Here is a 15,989-nt window from a genome sequence, read left to right on the forward strand (position 1 = left end):
GGCTCTCTCTCCAAGAAAACACAAATCTGACCACAATTATGCATACAATTTTATGGAGACCATGGATGTTCAAACCCACCTCTGAGGGGTCCATCAGCCTAAGGTTAGGAACTCGTGCTTTATGGGCTGTCCAATGTTCTGTGGGGTGAATGCTGTATGACTCACAAGGTCCCCTGAGGTCCAGTTCCTGCCAATATCTCTGACCTTATTTCCCACTGTTCTGCCCAGCCATGCTGACCACAAGCACTAACCACTCCCTGAATGTGCATACTGTGTGCTCTCACATCTTAAAACCTTTCCCCAGCTGCGTTGCCTCAGGATCTCCTGCTTATCCCTTACGACTCAGTGCAAATATCCCTTTTTTAAAAAAATTGAGGTAGGGGCTGGCCTGGTGGCTCAGGCTGTTGGTGCTCCGTGCTCCTAGCGCGGAAGGCTGCCCGTTCATTTCCCACATGGGCCAGTGGGCTCTCAACCACAAGGCTGCCGGTTGGACTCCGCAAGGGATGGTGGGCTCTGCCCCCTGCAATGAACAACAGCAACTGGACCAGGAGCTGAGCTGCGCCCTCCACAACTAAGACTGAAAGGACAACAACTTGAAGCTGAACGGCATCCTCCACAACTAAGATTGAAAGGACAACAACTTGACTTGGAAAAAGTCCTGGAAGTACACACTGTTCCCCAATAAAGTCCTGTTCCCCTTCCTCAATAAAATCTTTAAAAAAATATTGAGGTATACTTGACCAAATATCCCCTCTTAATGATTATTTCTTTTGCCCCTCTCTCTACATCTCTTAGAGAGACAAAGGTAGACACATTCTGTCTCACCTTGCCTCACCGCCAGGGCATCTTTCACATTGTAATTGTTTATGTTCAGTATTTTAATTCATTTATCCACCCAGCTAATATTTATTGAGCATCTATTATATGCCAGCCCCAGTCTTAGGCATAGTGATGGCCAAGAGGCACCACGCTCATGAAACTTATAGTCTAGTGAGGGCTATAGACATTGAACATAGAGTTATACAAGTAAATGTGAATTGAAAACGGAGAGAAGTATCGGTAGGACGAGAATAGAGCTTGAGATCAGGGTTCTCAGGGAGCTTTTAGGCTAAGGGTGGAGTGCAGGTCAGGAAGTCTCTTAGAAGAAATTAAACTGAGGTGAAAGGATTATGAGAGTTAGTCAGGTGAAGAGTAGGAAAGTCCTTGCATAGAGAATAACACATGCATATCAGATGTAAACTTTCCTTGATGGACTGGGAGGTCCCCAAGGGGGAGACTGTGTCTTTGTTTTTGTTTTTTGCTTTGAATAGTGTGTATTTCCTTCTTTTATGCTCCCTCACTTCACTGAGGTGTAATCGACAAAATTGTATATATTTAAGATGTGCAGCGTGATGATTTGATATCCACATTGTAAAAGGATTACCACAATGGAGTTAATCAATGTATACATCACCTCACATCATTACCATTTTTTTCATATCCAAAAAATATAAGAAACTCATATCATATATGAGGAACTAACAGGCACTTGGAAAGATGCTCCAGATCACTAATCATCAGGAAAATGCAAACCAAAACCACAATGAAATATCACCTTACACCTGTTAGAATGGCTATTATTAAAAAGACAAAAGAAAACAAGTGTTGGCCAAGATTTGGAGAAAAGGGAAACTTGTGCATTGTTGGTAGGAATGTAAATTGGTGCAGCCACTCTGGAAAAGTCAGTTTGGAGGGTGTTCAAAAAATTAAAAATAGAACTACGATATGATCCAACAATTCCACTTCTGGGTATTTATCCAAAGGAAATGAAGTCAGTATCTTGAAGCACTATCTGTGCTCTTATGTTCATTGCAGACACTGTGTCTTATTCAAGTTTGTAACTCCAGTGCCTGGTGTAGAGTGCATACTCTGAATGAATGAATGCATGAATGAATGAATTTCTCAATGTAGAATTATCAGGACCAGACATTAGATGGGAGACAGTATTCTTTTGATGGTGAAATAAACCCACCTCTTCATTCTCCTCAGATGACTTGTTGAATAAATGAATGAAACTCATGAAAACTTTAGGACTAGCCAACAGGTTGGGGAAATAAATTTTTATTATCTTTGGCCTGTTGCCTTGTGCATTTTTTTAAATTGAGGTGAAATTCACATAACATAAAATTAACCGTCTTAAAGTGAAGAATTCAGTGCCATTGAGTGCATGGAACTGCCACATCTATTTCCAAAACATTTTCATCACTCAAAAAAACAAAGCCCATACCCAAATGTGCATGGGTTTTAAGCTTCTGAAAGACAGGGACTACATTTGTTTTGCTCACTTTGTACCCCCAATGCCCAGACAAATGCTCAACCAGTGTTTGTTGAGTGCTTGCCATGAATGACTTGCCCTGCCCACTGCTACCTTTGTGGGTCTTTCGGTTGCCCAAGAATTGAGCCTGTTTTTTTGTGTTCCTGGAATCCCAGCCTCAGTGGCGGTTGATGGATGGGTGGTAATTGGCGGTGTGGGAGGTAAGGTTCACAAGTGAGAGCTCTGGTGAGTTCCTCTGCCAGTGCATGCAGGCCTTTGGCTACCTCCTGCCAGGAGCTTCTTTGTTTCATCTCACAGAGGGAATTGGAACACATGGGGTGACAATCACACTGAGGGCTGGCTCTCAGAGGACATGAGTGACAGTTAACTCTTCTACTCCACCTGCTTCCATCCTGTGCTCTGAAGATAGTGCCTGTAATACTGTTGACTTTTGGCTGCATCTGTTATAATTAATGAGTCACTGAAATGCCACACACCTCCAGGCAGCTAAGTGTCAAGCTGGGAGTGATAGAGAGAGGCTGCCTGGGGAGTAGGCTCAGAATCATAAGGCTTCACTTCCCCTTTTTCTGTCGTCTTCTGTCCCTGCTCTCTGCACCAGGGGTTAAAATATGGACTTTGGTATTAGACACACAGGGTTGAGTGCCATCTTGGCCTTTTACCAGCTTGGGTAAGTTACTTAACTCCTGTGAGTCTCAGTGCTCTCATCCATAAAATAGGGATAACAATAGGGTCATTGTGAAGATTAAAGTCGCACTATTTGTCCAATAGTATCCATTTGCTTTCTCGTATCTGTCTTCTGCTCTGCGAGGGCAGGGCCCCAGCTCTGGCTTCCACATCTTGGGGTCTAGACAAAGTGAAGATGATGAAGGTAAAAATTAACCTTTTATCGAGCACCACACATGTGCTTGGCAGTGCCCTGAAATGTTTTATGTGTCCTCTCATTTATCTTAGATATTATTACCCTCGATTTATAAGTGAGGACACTGATGGCCCCCAAAATTTGATAACTTGATCCAAAGTTACCTAGTAACAAGAGGAGGAACCAAAATTCCAATCAGGGTATGTTTCCCGCACTGCTTTGGAGGAGCAGCCTGGGAGGAGTGATATGCTTTCTGAACGGTGGCCATAAAGTGTCTCACCCTTTCCTGGACGCTTTTAGAAATGGCCGTGAGCAATAGAAAATGTCACCCTTGGTGCCAGCAGATATAGTGGAGGATGAGACTCAGGAGGAAGTGCCATTGACATGCTTCTGACATGCAACTTTCCAGGGCTTATTGTCTCCAGTTTATAAATGAGAGACGGAGGTTCTGGGAGCTTCAGGGCCCAGGCTGCAGTCATAGAATTGGCACCAGGATCCTTCTTAAGAAACCAGTTGGTCAACTTCTGCCAATTTGACCGGACAGAAAACTGTCTTAGAGAGAGGAAAGTGACTTGCCGAAGGCTCCTTGGTAGAGGAAGCAGCACCTGAACCCAGGCCTCCTGACGACAGGCCAGGCACTGTCCTTGCTGCCCTAGGCTAAGGACCAGGGTTGAGGCAGTCCCCTGTGAAGAGCTCTGGGGGAGCTAGGCTGGGGTGTCTTGCAGCCTCTCACCCTGCAGCTCCTCCTGAAGCCTGTCTGGGATTTGGGATCTAGAGGAAAGATACAGCCTGCCAACAAGCAACCTGGGTTCTGGTCCAAGCCCAAAGCTGGCATGCATGGTGGGCACTCAGCAAGCTTCTATTAGATCAAGCTGTGTCCCCATAATAGAGGTGATTCTCAGAGAACATAGAGGGCTTACCCAAGGTCACCCAGCATGACAGAGGCCAGGGCTCAGATTCTTAGATGGAGCCTACCAGGGGTCCACCCTCTGTTGACTTCAGCTTTAAAGGAGGGTCAGGGGCACTGTGTCCCTCTCAACTTTCCATATTCCCCCGACTCGCCCCAGGCCCAGATAACAGCTCAGGGGTGGGGGTGCGGGTGGGCTGGCAGCCTGAGGCCAACTCACTGCTTCCCTCTCCCTTCTTGTGCATCTTCACCCCCTCTTTGCCTGGAAGCTTTTTGGCCTGTACCCCTGGACTTGGAGTCACCCTCTCCAGCAGCGACTTCCTCCCCATCCTGCCCTTCCCAAAGCAGCTCCAGTTCTGCTTTCTTCACCAAATCCTTCCACATTCAGACTCCTTCACTAGCACCTGTTGCATTGGCCCAAATAATGGCCACCTAAGAATATCAGGTCCCAATCTCGGAACTGGTAAATGCTACCTTATTTGGAAGACAAGTCTTTGCAGATGTGATTAAGTTAAGGATATTGAGATGAGGGTAGATTATCCTGGTGGCAGTATCCTAAATGCCATCACAACTGTCCTTGTAAAGGAGAAGAGGGAGATTTGACAGACACAAAGAAGAAGGTATGTGAGGATAGAGGCAGATTGTATGATTCCTCTTGTATAAGGTACTGAGTAGTCAAACTCATAGACACAGGAAATAGAAGGGTGGTTCCAGGGGAAGATGAGGAGTTATTGCTTAGTGGATACAGAGTTTCTGTTAGGATGATGAAAAAGTTTTGGGTATAGATAGTGATGATGGAACATCCTGAATATACTTAATGCCACTGAATCGTACACTTAAAATGGTTAAGATGGTAAATTTTATGTTTTGTATGTATATTTACCATCCCTTCTACACACACACAAAGATGGAGGCAGAGATTGGAGTGATGTAGCCACAAGCCAAAGAATGCTGGTAGCCACCAGAGGAAGGAAAAGACAAGGAAGGATCCTTCCCTAGAACCTCAGGAGGGTGGTCCTGCTGATACCTTGATATGAGCCCAGGGAAACTGACTTTGGACGTCTGCCTTCCGGAACTGTGAGAGAAGAAATTTCTGTTGTTTTAAGCCCCCAATGTTACGGTAATTTGTTATAGCAGCCACAAGAAACTAATACACTAATCAATACCTGAACTTGCAAGAAGGAAAAGGAAAAGGAGAGAAAATCATAGCTGCTCTTTCCCCGTCACATTTACCTTCTTATTGTCAACAAGGCCCCTTTACACTGTCATCTCAGTTGGACCTCATAGGTAGGGTGAGGCAGTCCTTATTGTTTACGCCATTTTATAGATGTTCAAAGGGAGACTCATGGATGTCAAGTGAGGTGTCCATGGTCTGCTGCTGGTTGATGGCTGAGCTGAGATTCAAACTAGTTTTGTGCGTCCCCTCCACAGGCAACTTCCCAAACTAATGGCTTCTGCACTTGGGCTGTTGATTTCACTGTGTGATAAGAGTTCAGGAGCTGGCCACCCCACCATGGGGTCTTTTGCTAAGGAGCACAGTTTGGCCAGTGAAAGGTGGACACTGCACATTTGGGGCTTGCTGGGGAGAAGCTCCCAGGCTGGCAGGAGCAGGTGGAACTCCTGTGGGACCTGGACAGATGAGTAGTGTGAAGGGAGGGAGGCAGAGAAGAGAAGACAGGAAAATTCCCACAGAGTGATAAGTCATTACCCTCCAAATCCTGCATCCCTCCCTTGACATTTATACATATTAGCTTAGCGATCTTAGAGTCATTTGAATATTTATTCTTCTCCCAACAGTCAGGTTTAGCTGTGAATCTGTGGGCACCTGGCTTTTCAAAATTAGGCCCCCCAATCTGACCATGTATTGTGAACCTGCGTGGACTCAGATGGGGTCTGCTTCTTGCTCTCACGTCTGTCTTTCCTCATCAGCCTCTTCTCCTCCCATGGCCAGGCTGTTGTTTTCTTTTTTCTCTGGGGTTCTGGTAGCCCAGAAGTTTTCTTCTTTCTCTGGGGTTCTGGTAGCAAGGTCCCTTTCAGTGACCAGCTCCTGGTTTTGGTTAGCACCAGTGAGGGCAAGAGAGGGTTCAATGGGATCTTTATCCATGAGCGGTAGAACTTGGTAGTTCTGGCCAGTTATGGGAGGCGGGTGGTGTATCATACTGTGTTCCCCTGGAAGCATCTGTTCAGGGGAAATAATTAAAAAAAAATTAGGCTGTACAACATGATTTTTAATAAGGTACACGATGTGATGTTTAATATATGCATACAGTGTGAAATGATTACCACAACCGAGTTAACTAACACATCCATCACCTCACATAGTTACCATTCTGTGTGTTTTTTTCTGATGAGGGTATTCAAGAGCTGCACTCTTAGCGATGTTCAAGTACACAAAACAGTACTGTTAACTATAATCACCATACTGTACATCAGATCCCCAGAACTTATTCATCTTATGACTGAAAGTTTGTACCCTTTGAACAACATCTCCCCGTTTCTCTTAACCCCCAGCTCCTAACAACCACCATTCTACTCTCTGGTTTATGCGGGAGTTTATTGCGGGAGTCAAATTGGCAACCTTGTGGTTGAGAGGATGCGCTCCAACCATCTGAGTCATCTGGGAGCTCAGCGGCAGCTCAGCTCAAGGTGCCATGTTCAATCTTAGTTGCAGGGGGTGCTGCCCACGATCCCTTGCGGGAGTCGAGGAATCGAACTGGCAACCTTGTGGTTGAGAGGATGCGTTCCAACCATCTGAACTACTGGGCCGGCCCAGTTTATAGGTATTTGTCTCACCTTTGATAATGGTCTGTCTTCTCCCAGCAGGCTGGACGCCCTTGTATCCCCAGGGTTGGTGCAAATGACCTGGCATACAGAAGCTGCTCTTTTGCTGCAAGAATGCATGCATGCTTGCATGCATTTTTCTTTTCTCTTGCTGGCCGCATCTCTTTCCTTCTCTGGCCACCCGTGTTCTGCTGTCTTAGAAAGATCAAAGGATGCCTTTGTCTATCCTTTGAGGTCCTTTAGCACTTCCAGTCCTCCCTCCTGCTCACTTTTGGGATTTGCTCATTTCCACAGACTTCACTTTTGGAACTTGGCACTGGCTGGCTGCCTATAGCTTGGGGTTCAGGGCTGGACTTTTCCTGTGGGTGGTTTCACCTCCAGATCAGACCAGAAGTTGCTTGAGGGCAGGGACTGCTTGGCACAGAGCTTGGTGAAAAAGATTTGTGGGAATGAATGGACATGGACAGACGGTGAGTTGCTCCAAGTGGTGCAGACATCCACACTGAAGAGTCCCTGCTGCCAGGTTCCCCAGAAGGAGAATTCTTACTCCCTGTGGTCAGGTACTATGATGGGCCCTCGACATAGCTTATACAATTTCCTCTTCCGGGGGTGGGTGGGTGGGGAAACGGGCAGCACTGCAGCCTCAGTGGGAAGAGGGAGCATCGGGAGGAGGGGAGTGGACCTCAGAAGCAGCAAGGTGCAAAGGAACAGGCTGCTGGCCTTTGGGCCGTGGGTGATGGGCCGTCTGGTGATGGGCATGGAGGGCCTGAGGCAGAACAGGTTTGCGTTTCCTTCTCCTCTCTGCACCTTATCACCCCAGGAAAGCTCCCCTCTCCAAAAGTGGCTGCTCTATGGCCGGCCTGGCACCAGCCCCTGAGCGCGTCACCCAACTATCCTCTGAACTAGGCCTGCCCTGGCCCGGGCTGCAGAGCCACCTTTGTCACTGGCTCACTGTGTGACCTTGAATGAGTTGCTCCTACTCTCTCAGTCATCTCTGTTCTGAGCCCCAACATCGGACAACATCAGCTTAGATATGTGTTTCCAGATGGGCAGGCTAAATCCCCAGGAAGGCAAAGGGTTTGATGAGCTCCTTGGAAAGGATTCTCTGTTTATCTCCTCTCTTGTTTGCCTTGGAAGAGCCCCAGATCACATTATTAGGTGATGCACTGGGCCAGGAAAACGCTCCCAGTGGGATCCCCTCTCCCTCTCGGGTTTTCTTCCTCCTTATGGGTTAACAGTGGCCCCTAGAGCTGCAGGCTGTGGAGGGGGAGTCAGAAATGTGGGTGGGTGGGAGGGTGGTTATCCGGTAGCCAAGAGATGGCAATTGTACTGAGCTTTTACTAGCAACATCCAAAACTTCCAGTCCTCCTCAGAATGTTCTCCACGGAGACCAAGAACTTGGCTAATTCCTGGGAACAGTCCTGCACCCATTTTACACGTGGAGAAGCCAGGTCCCAGAGGGCGTGGCACCGGTCCAAGGGCAAGTGACAGGTGATCTGAAGCTTCTAAGCACCCGGCCCCAGGCAGCCTGGTTCTTCCATGGATCCACTCCCGCTCTGCCTGGTGTGGCCCCACGGTGGCAGGCCAGGAGTCCCGGCCCAGTGCCCGCTGTCCTGCTACAGCGGGCCTTTGTGCCAGGCGGGCACCACCCCCAGCCGGCCCCTCCCCGCCGGCGGGTCAGCCCTTACCTGCCGGCCCGCCTCTGCTGGCTCCTCATTCCGCGCACTCCCTGGTCTCCGACGGCTCCGCGCAGGGGTCCCGCACCACCGTCCCGCTGCCCAGACTTCGCGGGTGCCCTCCCCCGGGGCTGATCATTAACCGGGAGGCCGTATAAAGAGCGGGCGGCCTGGGTGGGAGGTTCGCCTCGTCGCCGCAGCCATGGACAGTAGCACCTGGAGCCCCACGACCCCTGTCACCGCCGCGCCCCTCGCGTCCCACGAGCGCATCCGCAATGCGGCCGACATCTCTGTCATTGTCATCTACTTCGTGGTGGTGATGGCTGTCGGGCTGTGGGTATGTAGGGGCCCTGGGACACTCGCTGAGGGGCCGAGGGCCAGCGGCAGGGACAAGGAGGGGCCACCGAGGAGCGAGGAGCGAGGGCCTGGGTAAACCCCGAGGAGGGGAGGGTGCGGGGAGTTCAGCGGAACAGACTTGGAAGTGCTTAAGAGGAGTTGGGGGGCACAGAGGAGGTGAGGAGGGCAAGCAAAGACGAGCAGAAGTGAGAGGGGTGCTGGCCAGCACCAAAGAGGGACACCTGGAACCTGTGAGCAGAGAAGGAGGGTGGGAGATTGGAGACGGAGGGGTATGGTGTGAGGGGGCAGGAGAGGGCCAGCTTGTAGCTGCAGGGAGGGTCCCCCAGCTTGGGAGATGAGCCCAGACGAGGTGACTACTGTCCTTCCTCTTCATCATCCAGTTTTGGATGGAAAAGAAACAGCGTAGATGAGGAGGGACACAGCCTCTGCCAGCTGCAGGTGCTGTGGGGCAGCCTAAGGTAGTGGGGGGGCTGTCTGGTGTCCCCTTCCCGGGAAAGGCTGACCTGATGGCCTTGTACCGTGAGATCCCAGGGGCTGAAGTGAGTGAGTTGGGAAAGCTGATTAGAGGAGAAGGAGGAGGAAGACCCAAGGGTGGCTTGGTGCTGGGAAGAGGGAAATGCATATGGCCCTTCCTTGGGACTCTGGGGACACACCAAACCAGAGAAACTTGTTCTTAGCAGCCTGGAACTTGGAAATTTCACTTGTGACAGACTCTGGCACACCCAGTAGCTAGAAGAGGTGTTTTAAATGTGCAAATATTCCAGCCACTCTCAAAGGCTTTCTTGGAGGGTGACAGAGCAGGAGGCTGCTTTGCCAGCAGATGGTCGAACTCTTTTGACTTGAAGGAGAAGAGGGTGGACAGTAACCCTTCCATAGCCACAGAGTATTTTTTATGGATAAAGGGAAGTGTCGACTTTTTTTTTTTTTTTTAAGTAATTGCAGAATCCGGATATGACTAAAAGCTTCCCCAAGTGTCACAAGGGGTCATTGTGGCTGACTCTTTCTAATACCCTCAGCTTCCCAGAAGTGTCCAACTAAGAGTCAGGACTCTCAAGTTTAGTACCAGCTTTAACATAGTTCTGCCATGGGACCTTGGGTAACCTGCTTCAGCCTTAGTTTACTCAAGTGTAGAATGGGTGCAGTCTTACCCAGGTTGTGAGGATTTGCAGAGATGAATCTGAAAGTTCTTTATAGATGCTAGGAGTCTTTTAAAATACTATTATTGGGGGGTGGGGGTGGGAGATGAGGGTAAAGGGGGATCCAATATATGGTGATGGAAGGAGAACTGACTCAGTGTGGTGGACACACAATGGGATTTCTAGATGATGTAATACAGCATTGTACACCTGAAATCTATGTAATTTTACTAACAATTGTCACCCCAATAAATTAAAAAAAATACTATTATCATTTGCTCTCGAGGGTTTGAGTGAGGCCCTGAATTATTTTTGTCCTTTTAAGTAAAATGGACAAAAGTGGTCAGTTGAATAGGACATCTTGATAAAAAGCTGCGAGTCAGAGAGGGCAGGAATGCTAGTCCCCATTTTATAGACGAGGAAATGGAAGCCCCATGTGGTTGTGATTTGCCTGAGGTTGCAATTTATGGAATTATTCTTGGAACTCAGGTAGCTGGACTCTTGGTTTTCCATGGCACCAGGTACTTTGGCACGTTGCCAGCCTTTCTCTTCTCAGCCCTCCCCAGCTTATAAGTGCTGGAGCCAACACGTGAATCCATCATTTGCTACTGTGTTTCCCCCAAAATAAGACCTTGCTGGACAATCAGCTCTAATGTGTCTTTTGGAGCAAAAATTAATGTAAGACCGGGTCTTATTTTACTATAAGACTGGATCTTTATAACATAATGTAATATAATATAATATAATGTAATATAATATACTATAATATAATATAATGTAATGTAATATAATATAATATAATATAAAACATAATATAATATAATACAATATAATATAATATAATACCAGGTCTTATATTAATTTTTGCTCCAACAGATGCATTAGAGCTGATTGTCCGGCTAGGTCTTATTTTTGGGGAAACACGGTAGTTGTGCTGTACCGTCTGTTTTCCAGACAATCACTAATTATCTCCATTCCCTTAACCAACCTCATTTGAGCCCTGCCAGTCCTGCTGATTATGGTGTTTACCCTTTTTGAATATCTGTGAATCAGAATCACTTGTCCTGCTAAATGCTACTTAATGCACCTGCTAGTATTTGTTCACATTTAGTCTTTCCCTATTAATCAGCACCTCTGGACTCTGATCATTTAACCTGCTGATTTCTTCCAGTTTGCATTCCTTTTTTTTTCTTTTTCTGCTGGCGCGTCAAGAGTGGCTTGGTTCAGGGACAGGCATCCTGACTCCTACTTGATCTCTAGACTGCAAAGACAGACGGATCCTGCCCATTGTGTTTCCTCAACTTAGAAAAGACACAGCTAATTGTTCCTCTGTCCCCACCCCCCTTTCTTCCAACATTATTTTGTTCTGTTTTATCCTTTTCCAACACAGCCTCATTCAATCATATTGGGACTCGAGCTTATTGCTTCTTCAGTATGCATTTCCATCCCTCCCCCCCCCGCCCCAACTCTCAGTTTGTTTCTTGGGGGACAAACTGAGAGGTCTCTGACCTTATTATTTCTGGAACATGCCAGGAATTATTAAACAACTCTCCATGGGCCAAATCTGGCCCATAGCCTGTTCTTGTATGACCCAAAAGAATGGCTTTTACATTTTTCAGGGGTTGAAAAAAAACAAAACAAAACAAGGAGAATATGCGGTCAAGATTATATATATATATATCTCACGAAGCCTAAAGTATCTACTACCTGACCCTTTTAACAGAAGAAACTTCCTGGCCCCTACCTTATGCGGCTGTTTGCACTATAACATCATTGGATGCCTGAATAGTAATGGCCCCTAAGGGAGCCCAAACTTTCCATTTTACAGATGAGGATCGGACAGGGTGATCGGAAGTCACTCCGATGAATCAGCACCAGAGCTGGGACTAGAATTCAGGTCTTATGATGCCAAGGGCAATGTTCTCTGCACTGTCTTACCTTTCTCCTTCCCTAAGACACTTTCCAGGAATGGCCTTTCCATGGTCCTTATCACCACTTGCATTGTTGTGGCAGTATCCTGATGCTGCTGAATTCCTTCTTTCCTCACACATTTTCATAAATTGAGGGCCTACAGTTTATCTAGTTCAACTCTCTTTATCCTATGGTCAAGTCTCTTCTTTAAACCACTTGACAAAAGCATCTTGACAAGTTGTCAAAGCTTCACTTGAATAGTTCCATCTCTGGACAGCTCTGACAGCGAGGAAATTCTTCCTGGTACTGAGTTCAGATCTAACCTTCTGGAGCTTCTCCCATTATGTCTGGCTCTGCCTTATGCGACTGAGTGAGCATGCCCCACTTTACGTAAGACAGTGGGCCTCACTCGATCTCCTCTTCTTCAGGCCCAACGTTTCCAGTTTCTTAAGCTTCTGAAATGCCTCCCTCTTGCTTAGTGATATTTTTATTCCATTCAGAAAAAAACACATGTGGATCAGTAATTGTGCTTCTTTGGCTGCTGTGGCTTGCAATTGTGAAATTATTCTCTTCTCGTTGCAGGGTGCACAGGGAAATTTAATGGCATGGTTTATAAAGTGAGGCTTTCCTTGGAACATCCCTTGCTTATGGAGACAGTGTCTTTCCATTTGCAGGGAGTGAACAGCAGGGAGGAAGGAGGCAGGGTATATGAGCTGCAATGCATGCCCCAGGAAGCACCTACTGAATGCTGCTGACAGACTGTTTGCAGAATGCCTGTCTGGGGCAGAGCGGGGTTGCTGTCCATTTCCAGAAGGAGTGTTAATGGTGGGATAAGGGGGAAGAGTGGAGCTGGAGGGAACTGGGAATCCCATTCAACTTTTTTTACTGAATGTGCACCACATACAAGGCATTTTACTAAACATTATTGGGAAATTAAAAACTTGTAAAATGATTACCACAATCAAGCTAATAAACATATCCATCACCTCACATGGTTGTAATTTTTGTTGGTGGTGAGAACACTTAAGATCTACTGTCTTAGCAAGTTTGACTATACAATACGGTATTATGAAGTATAGTTACCATACTGTACACTAGCTATCCAGAACTTATCTTATAACTGGAACTTTGTATCTTTGACTAACAACTTTCTATTTTCCCCACTCCCAGCTCCTGGCAATAAGTATGTATATCAAAACACCACATTGTACACTTTCAATGTATACAATTTTTATTTGTTAAGTATACTTCAATAAAGCTGGAAAAATTTATAATATGATAACACAAAGTAAAAAAATTATAAGAGCCGAATACGAGGTATAGGTAGAGTTCTCTAGATGTTCACAGGAAGGGTTATTTTTATTTGGAGAGGGGAGGAGGAGTCTTCCATGGGGGAATGTCCGGTGAGGCTTCATGGGGAAGGTGGCATTTGGAGAGTCCTTGACGGGTAGGTGTGCAGGGTCTGGCTTGTGGAAATGAGGGGATGGCGTTCCAGAGAGGAGAAGACCTGGTGTAGAACACACCTCTCCTCACTTTTTATCCATCCCAACATCACTCCTGAATTATTCCAGCTTCCCTAGTCTCTGCCCTCATATTCTTCCTCTAAGCTCTTCATTTCTAAGACCAACTTGGAAATATGCCTGGGCCCCAAACCCACTTTTCCTGTCCCTCCAACCTTGCCTGGGGGTATCAATCTTATTCAACTTCAGAATAACCTTCAGAATGGCCTTTCCTTGGCCAACTGCAGGAGCCTGGTCAGCTCTTGGGACTTATTTCTGTTTCAGCCCTACCTACATTCTCTGCTCCTTGGATCTTTTGGTCTTCTTGGTAGTGCCCCGAAAAACTACTATGGAATGGAGGCCTCCAGAATATGTCCTATGGGAGCCCAGAAAGATCTGAGCTGTGATCTCCTCGGCACTGCCTAGCACACAGAGGTGTGTAACAAATCTGTGTTGAGCTTTTGGACGCGTAAATGGCCCTGTGCCCTAAAGGACTAAGTTCAGTATGTCTTTGCCGTCTGCGCATGCAGCAATGTGCTCTCTGTAGCACATGTGTTTGCGGAATGAATGAATGAATGGTGAGTTTCTAAACACCTGAAATGTCACCATCACAGGTTAATTCCGTCAGACCAGTGATGCTCTTCAGTCTCAGGGGTCACCTATGAAAATACAAACACCTCTGTCCGGCCTAAGTCATTATCAGCTATTAGCATTCAGGGAGATTAGCAGGCTTCAGCTGAGAGAGGGCCACTGACACAGAGAAGGAAGGGGAAAGGACCCCGGGGCAGATACTGTCCCCATTTTGTGCTGGAGAACTGGGCCTGGGCCTGAGCCCGGGGAAAAAGCTGAAGGTTCAGAGGCCACATTCATTGTAAAGGAGCTGTGAGAGGGGTTGGTGGTCATTTATTGAAACGGTGTGTCATTCTTCTCCTCGTAAACCTTCAATGGCTCCCTGCTGCCTTGGAACAAAGCTACACTTTTTGGCCTGGCATTTGAGGGTCTGCGGTTTGCCCCGACTTTGCCCATTCATACACCTCACCCAGGTTCACCACACAACCCCATCCACCATTCCCTCCTCCCCACACTGGTATGGTTCCATCTCTGGGTCATCGCTTATGCTGTTCCTGAAGTCTGAAATGTCCTTTCCTTCTTTCCTCTGACTAATAAACCGCCCTCTTTCTTCAACACTTGCTGAAATGCTGTCCCCTCTGTGAAGCCTTTCCTGACAACTCGGTCAGAAGAAATCTCCTCTTTCTTCTGTATTTATAACAATAATCATTCCACAGTATTCATAACATATTGAAAAACAATGTTTCCAGCAAGCTCATCCCCAAAGGGGAAAGCTTTGAACTGAGTTTGAATGTTTTAGTCTTTTGGGAAATATTTAGTACGAACGCAGTACATTCCTATAGCATCCTTCCTTCCTTCTTCTTCCCTCCCTCCTTCCCTCCCTCCTCCTCTCCCTCTCTCCGCCTTCTTTGTTTCTTAGCAGCATTATTGAGATATTTACATACCAAACGGTGCTTTTAAAAACTACGATCCTTCATTAGGCACCTTGAGTATGCTTGTAAAAAGCCACACATGTTTCCACTTCCCCTTATTTAACAGAGACACAAACAGATCCAGGTGGAGTGACTTGCTCGCAGCCACACTGTGAGCTCATTGCAGAGTTAGCAGTAGGGCAAGCTCTTTAAACCTGAGCTTCAGTCTCCATGTCTGTCAAAGGTAGGTCCCTCCCTCCTTCCTCTGAGTGTACTGGGCTCCAGGGGAGTAAGGAATGTGGAAGTGTTTCAGAGAGTGAAGTGGGTAGAAGAAAGTGTGAGTATATGGGGAGGTGTGTCCTTTTGGCTGCAAGGTCACTCTGTTCTAGTTTTCTATTAAACTTTTGACCCTCTCCTCCTCAGGCTATGTTTTCCACTAATCGTGGAACCGTTGGAGGATTCTTCCTGGCAGGACGAAGTATGGTGTGGTGGCCGGTAAGTTTTCTCTGAAATACTGTTTGCTTAACTACGATATTCCCTGGAGGAGGCCATATTCTTCTTGACTTGGGGACGCAGTGATTCTTCCTTTCAGCCTTAGATCCCTGATAATGGGTCTCGTGCTCCCCAGGTATCCCGGGCACCCTGATCTCTTGTGGTAAGGGAATAGCCTTTAAATAAATAATGTTTGGAATTCTTCAAGGGATAAATAGAGGAAAAAATTATACAAGGTGGGCAGTGAGAAGAAGCAAAAAGAGCACACAGACCGAGGGGATCTGGGGCAAATCTGAGCTCCTCTTCTGTAGCTATAAAATAAGGGAGGTAATATTTACCTGCCAGGAGTGTTGTGAGAAGTGGACACCTCTCAGGAGGTGGAAAATCAATAAACAGTAGCTCTTTAGCTACCTTTTTGCTACTTTAAGTCCCACGGAAGACTATCTGTCCTGCTCTGGGAGCCTGACAGTGCCTGACACACAGGAGGCCCTCAATACATATTTGTTGAATGGATGGAGGAGGAGCCCCTACTGTTCCCAATTACAGTTTTCTTCATCTCTTGGTGGATTTTGTATT

At 46.9% G+C, this 15,989-nt stretch overlaps 1 protein-coding gene across 3 annotated transcripts in view; it reads left to right on the plus strand.

The window, feature by feature from the left end:
* The first annotated feature begins 8,554 nt into the window (after window positions 1-8,554).
* SLC5A1 (solute carrier family 5 member 1) overlaps window positions 8,555-15,989 on the plus strand; it is a 55,544-nt gene continuing 48,109 nt past the window's right edge. Inside the window, exons 1-2 of one of the 3 annotated variants that reach the window (XM_081037899.1) lie at window positions 8,555-8,874; window positions 15,345-15,416. In XM_081037899.1, coding sequence (XP_080894025.1) covers window positions 8,740-8,874; window positions 15,345-15,416 — 207 coding nt within the window. In that variant the 5' untranslated portion in view covers window positions 8,555-8,739. Of the gene's footprint in view, window positions 8,875-14,997; window positions 15,166-15,234; window positions 15,259-15,344; window positions 15,417-15,989 lie in introns of those variants that run through there. The other 2 variants (XM_081037901.1, XM_081037900.1) reach the window with 2 other exon arrangements.

Source organism: Rhinolophus hipposideros (genome assembly GCF_964194185.1).
Source record: "Rhinolophus hipposideros genome assembly, chromosome: 24".
In the NCBI taxonomy this organism is placed as follows: domain Eukaryota; kingdom Metazoa; phylum Chordata; class Mammalia; order Chiroptera; family Rhinolophidae; genus Rhinolophus; species Rhinolophus hipposideros.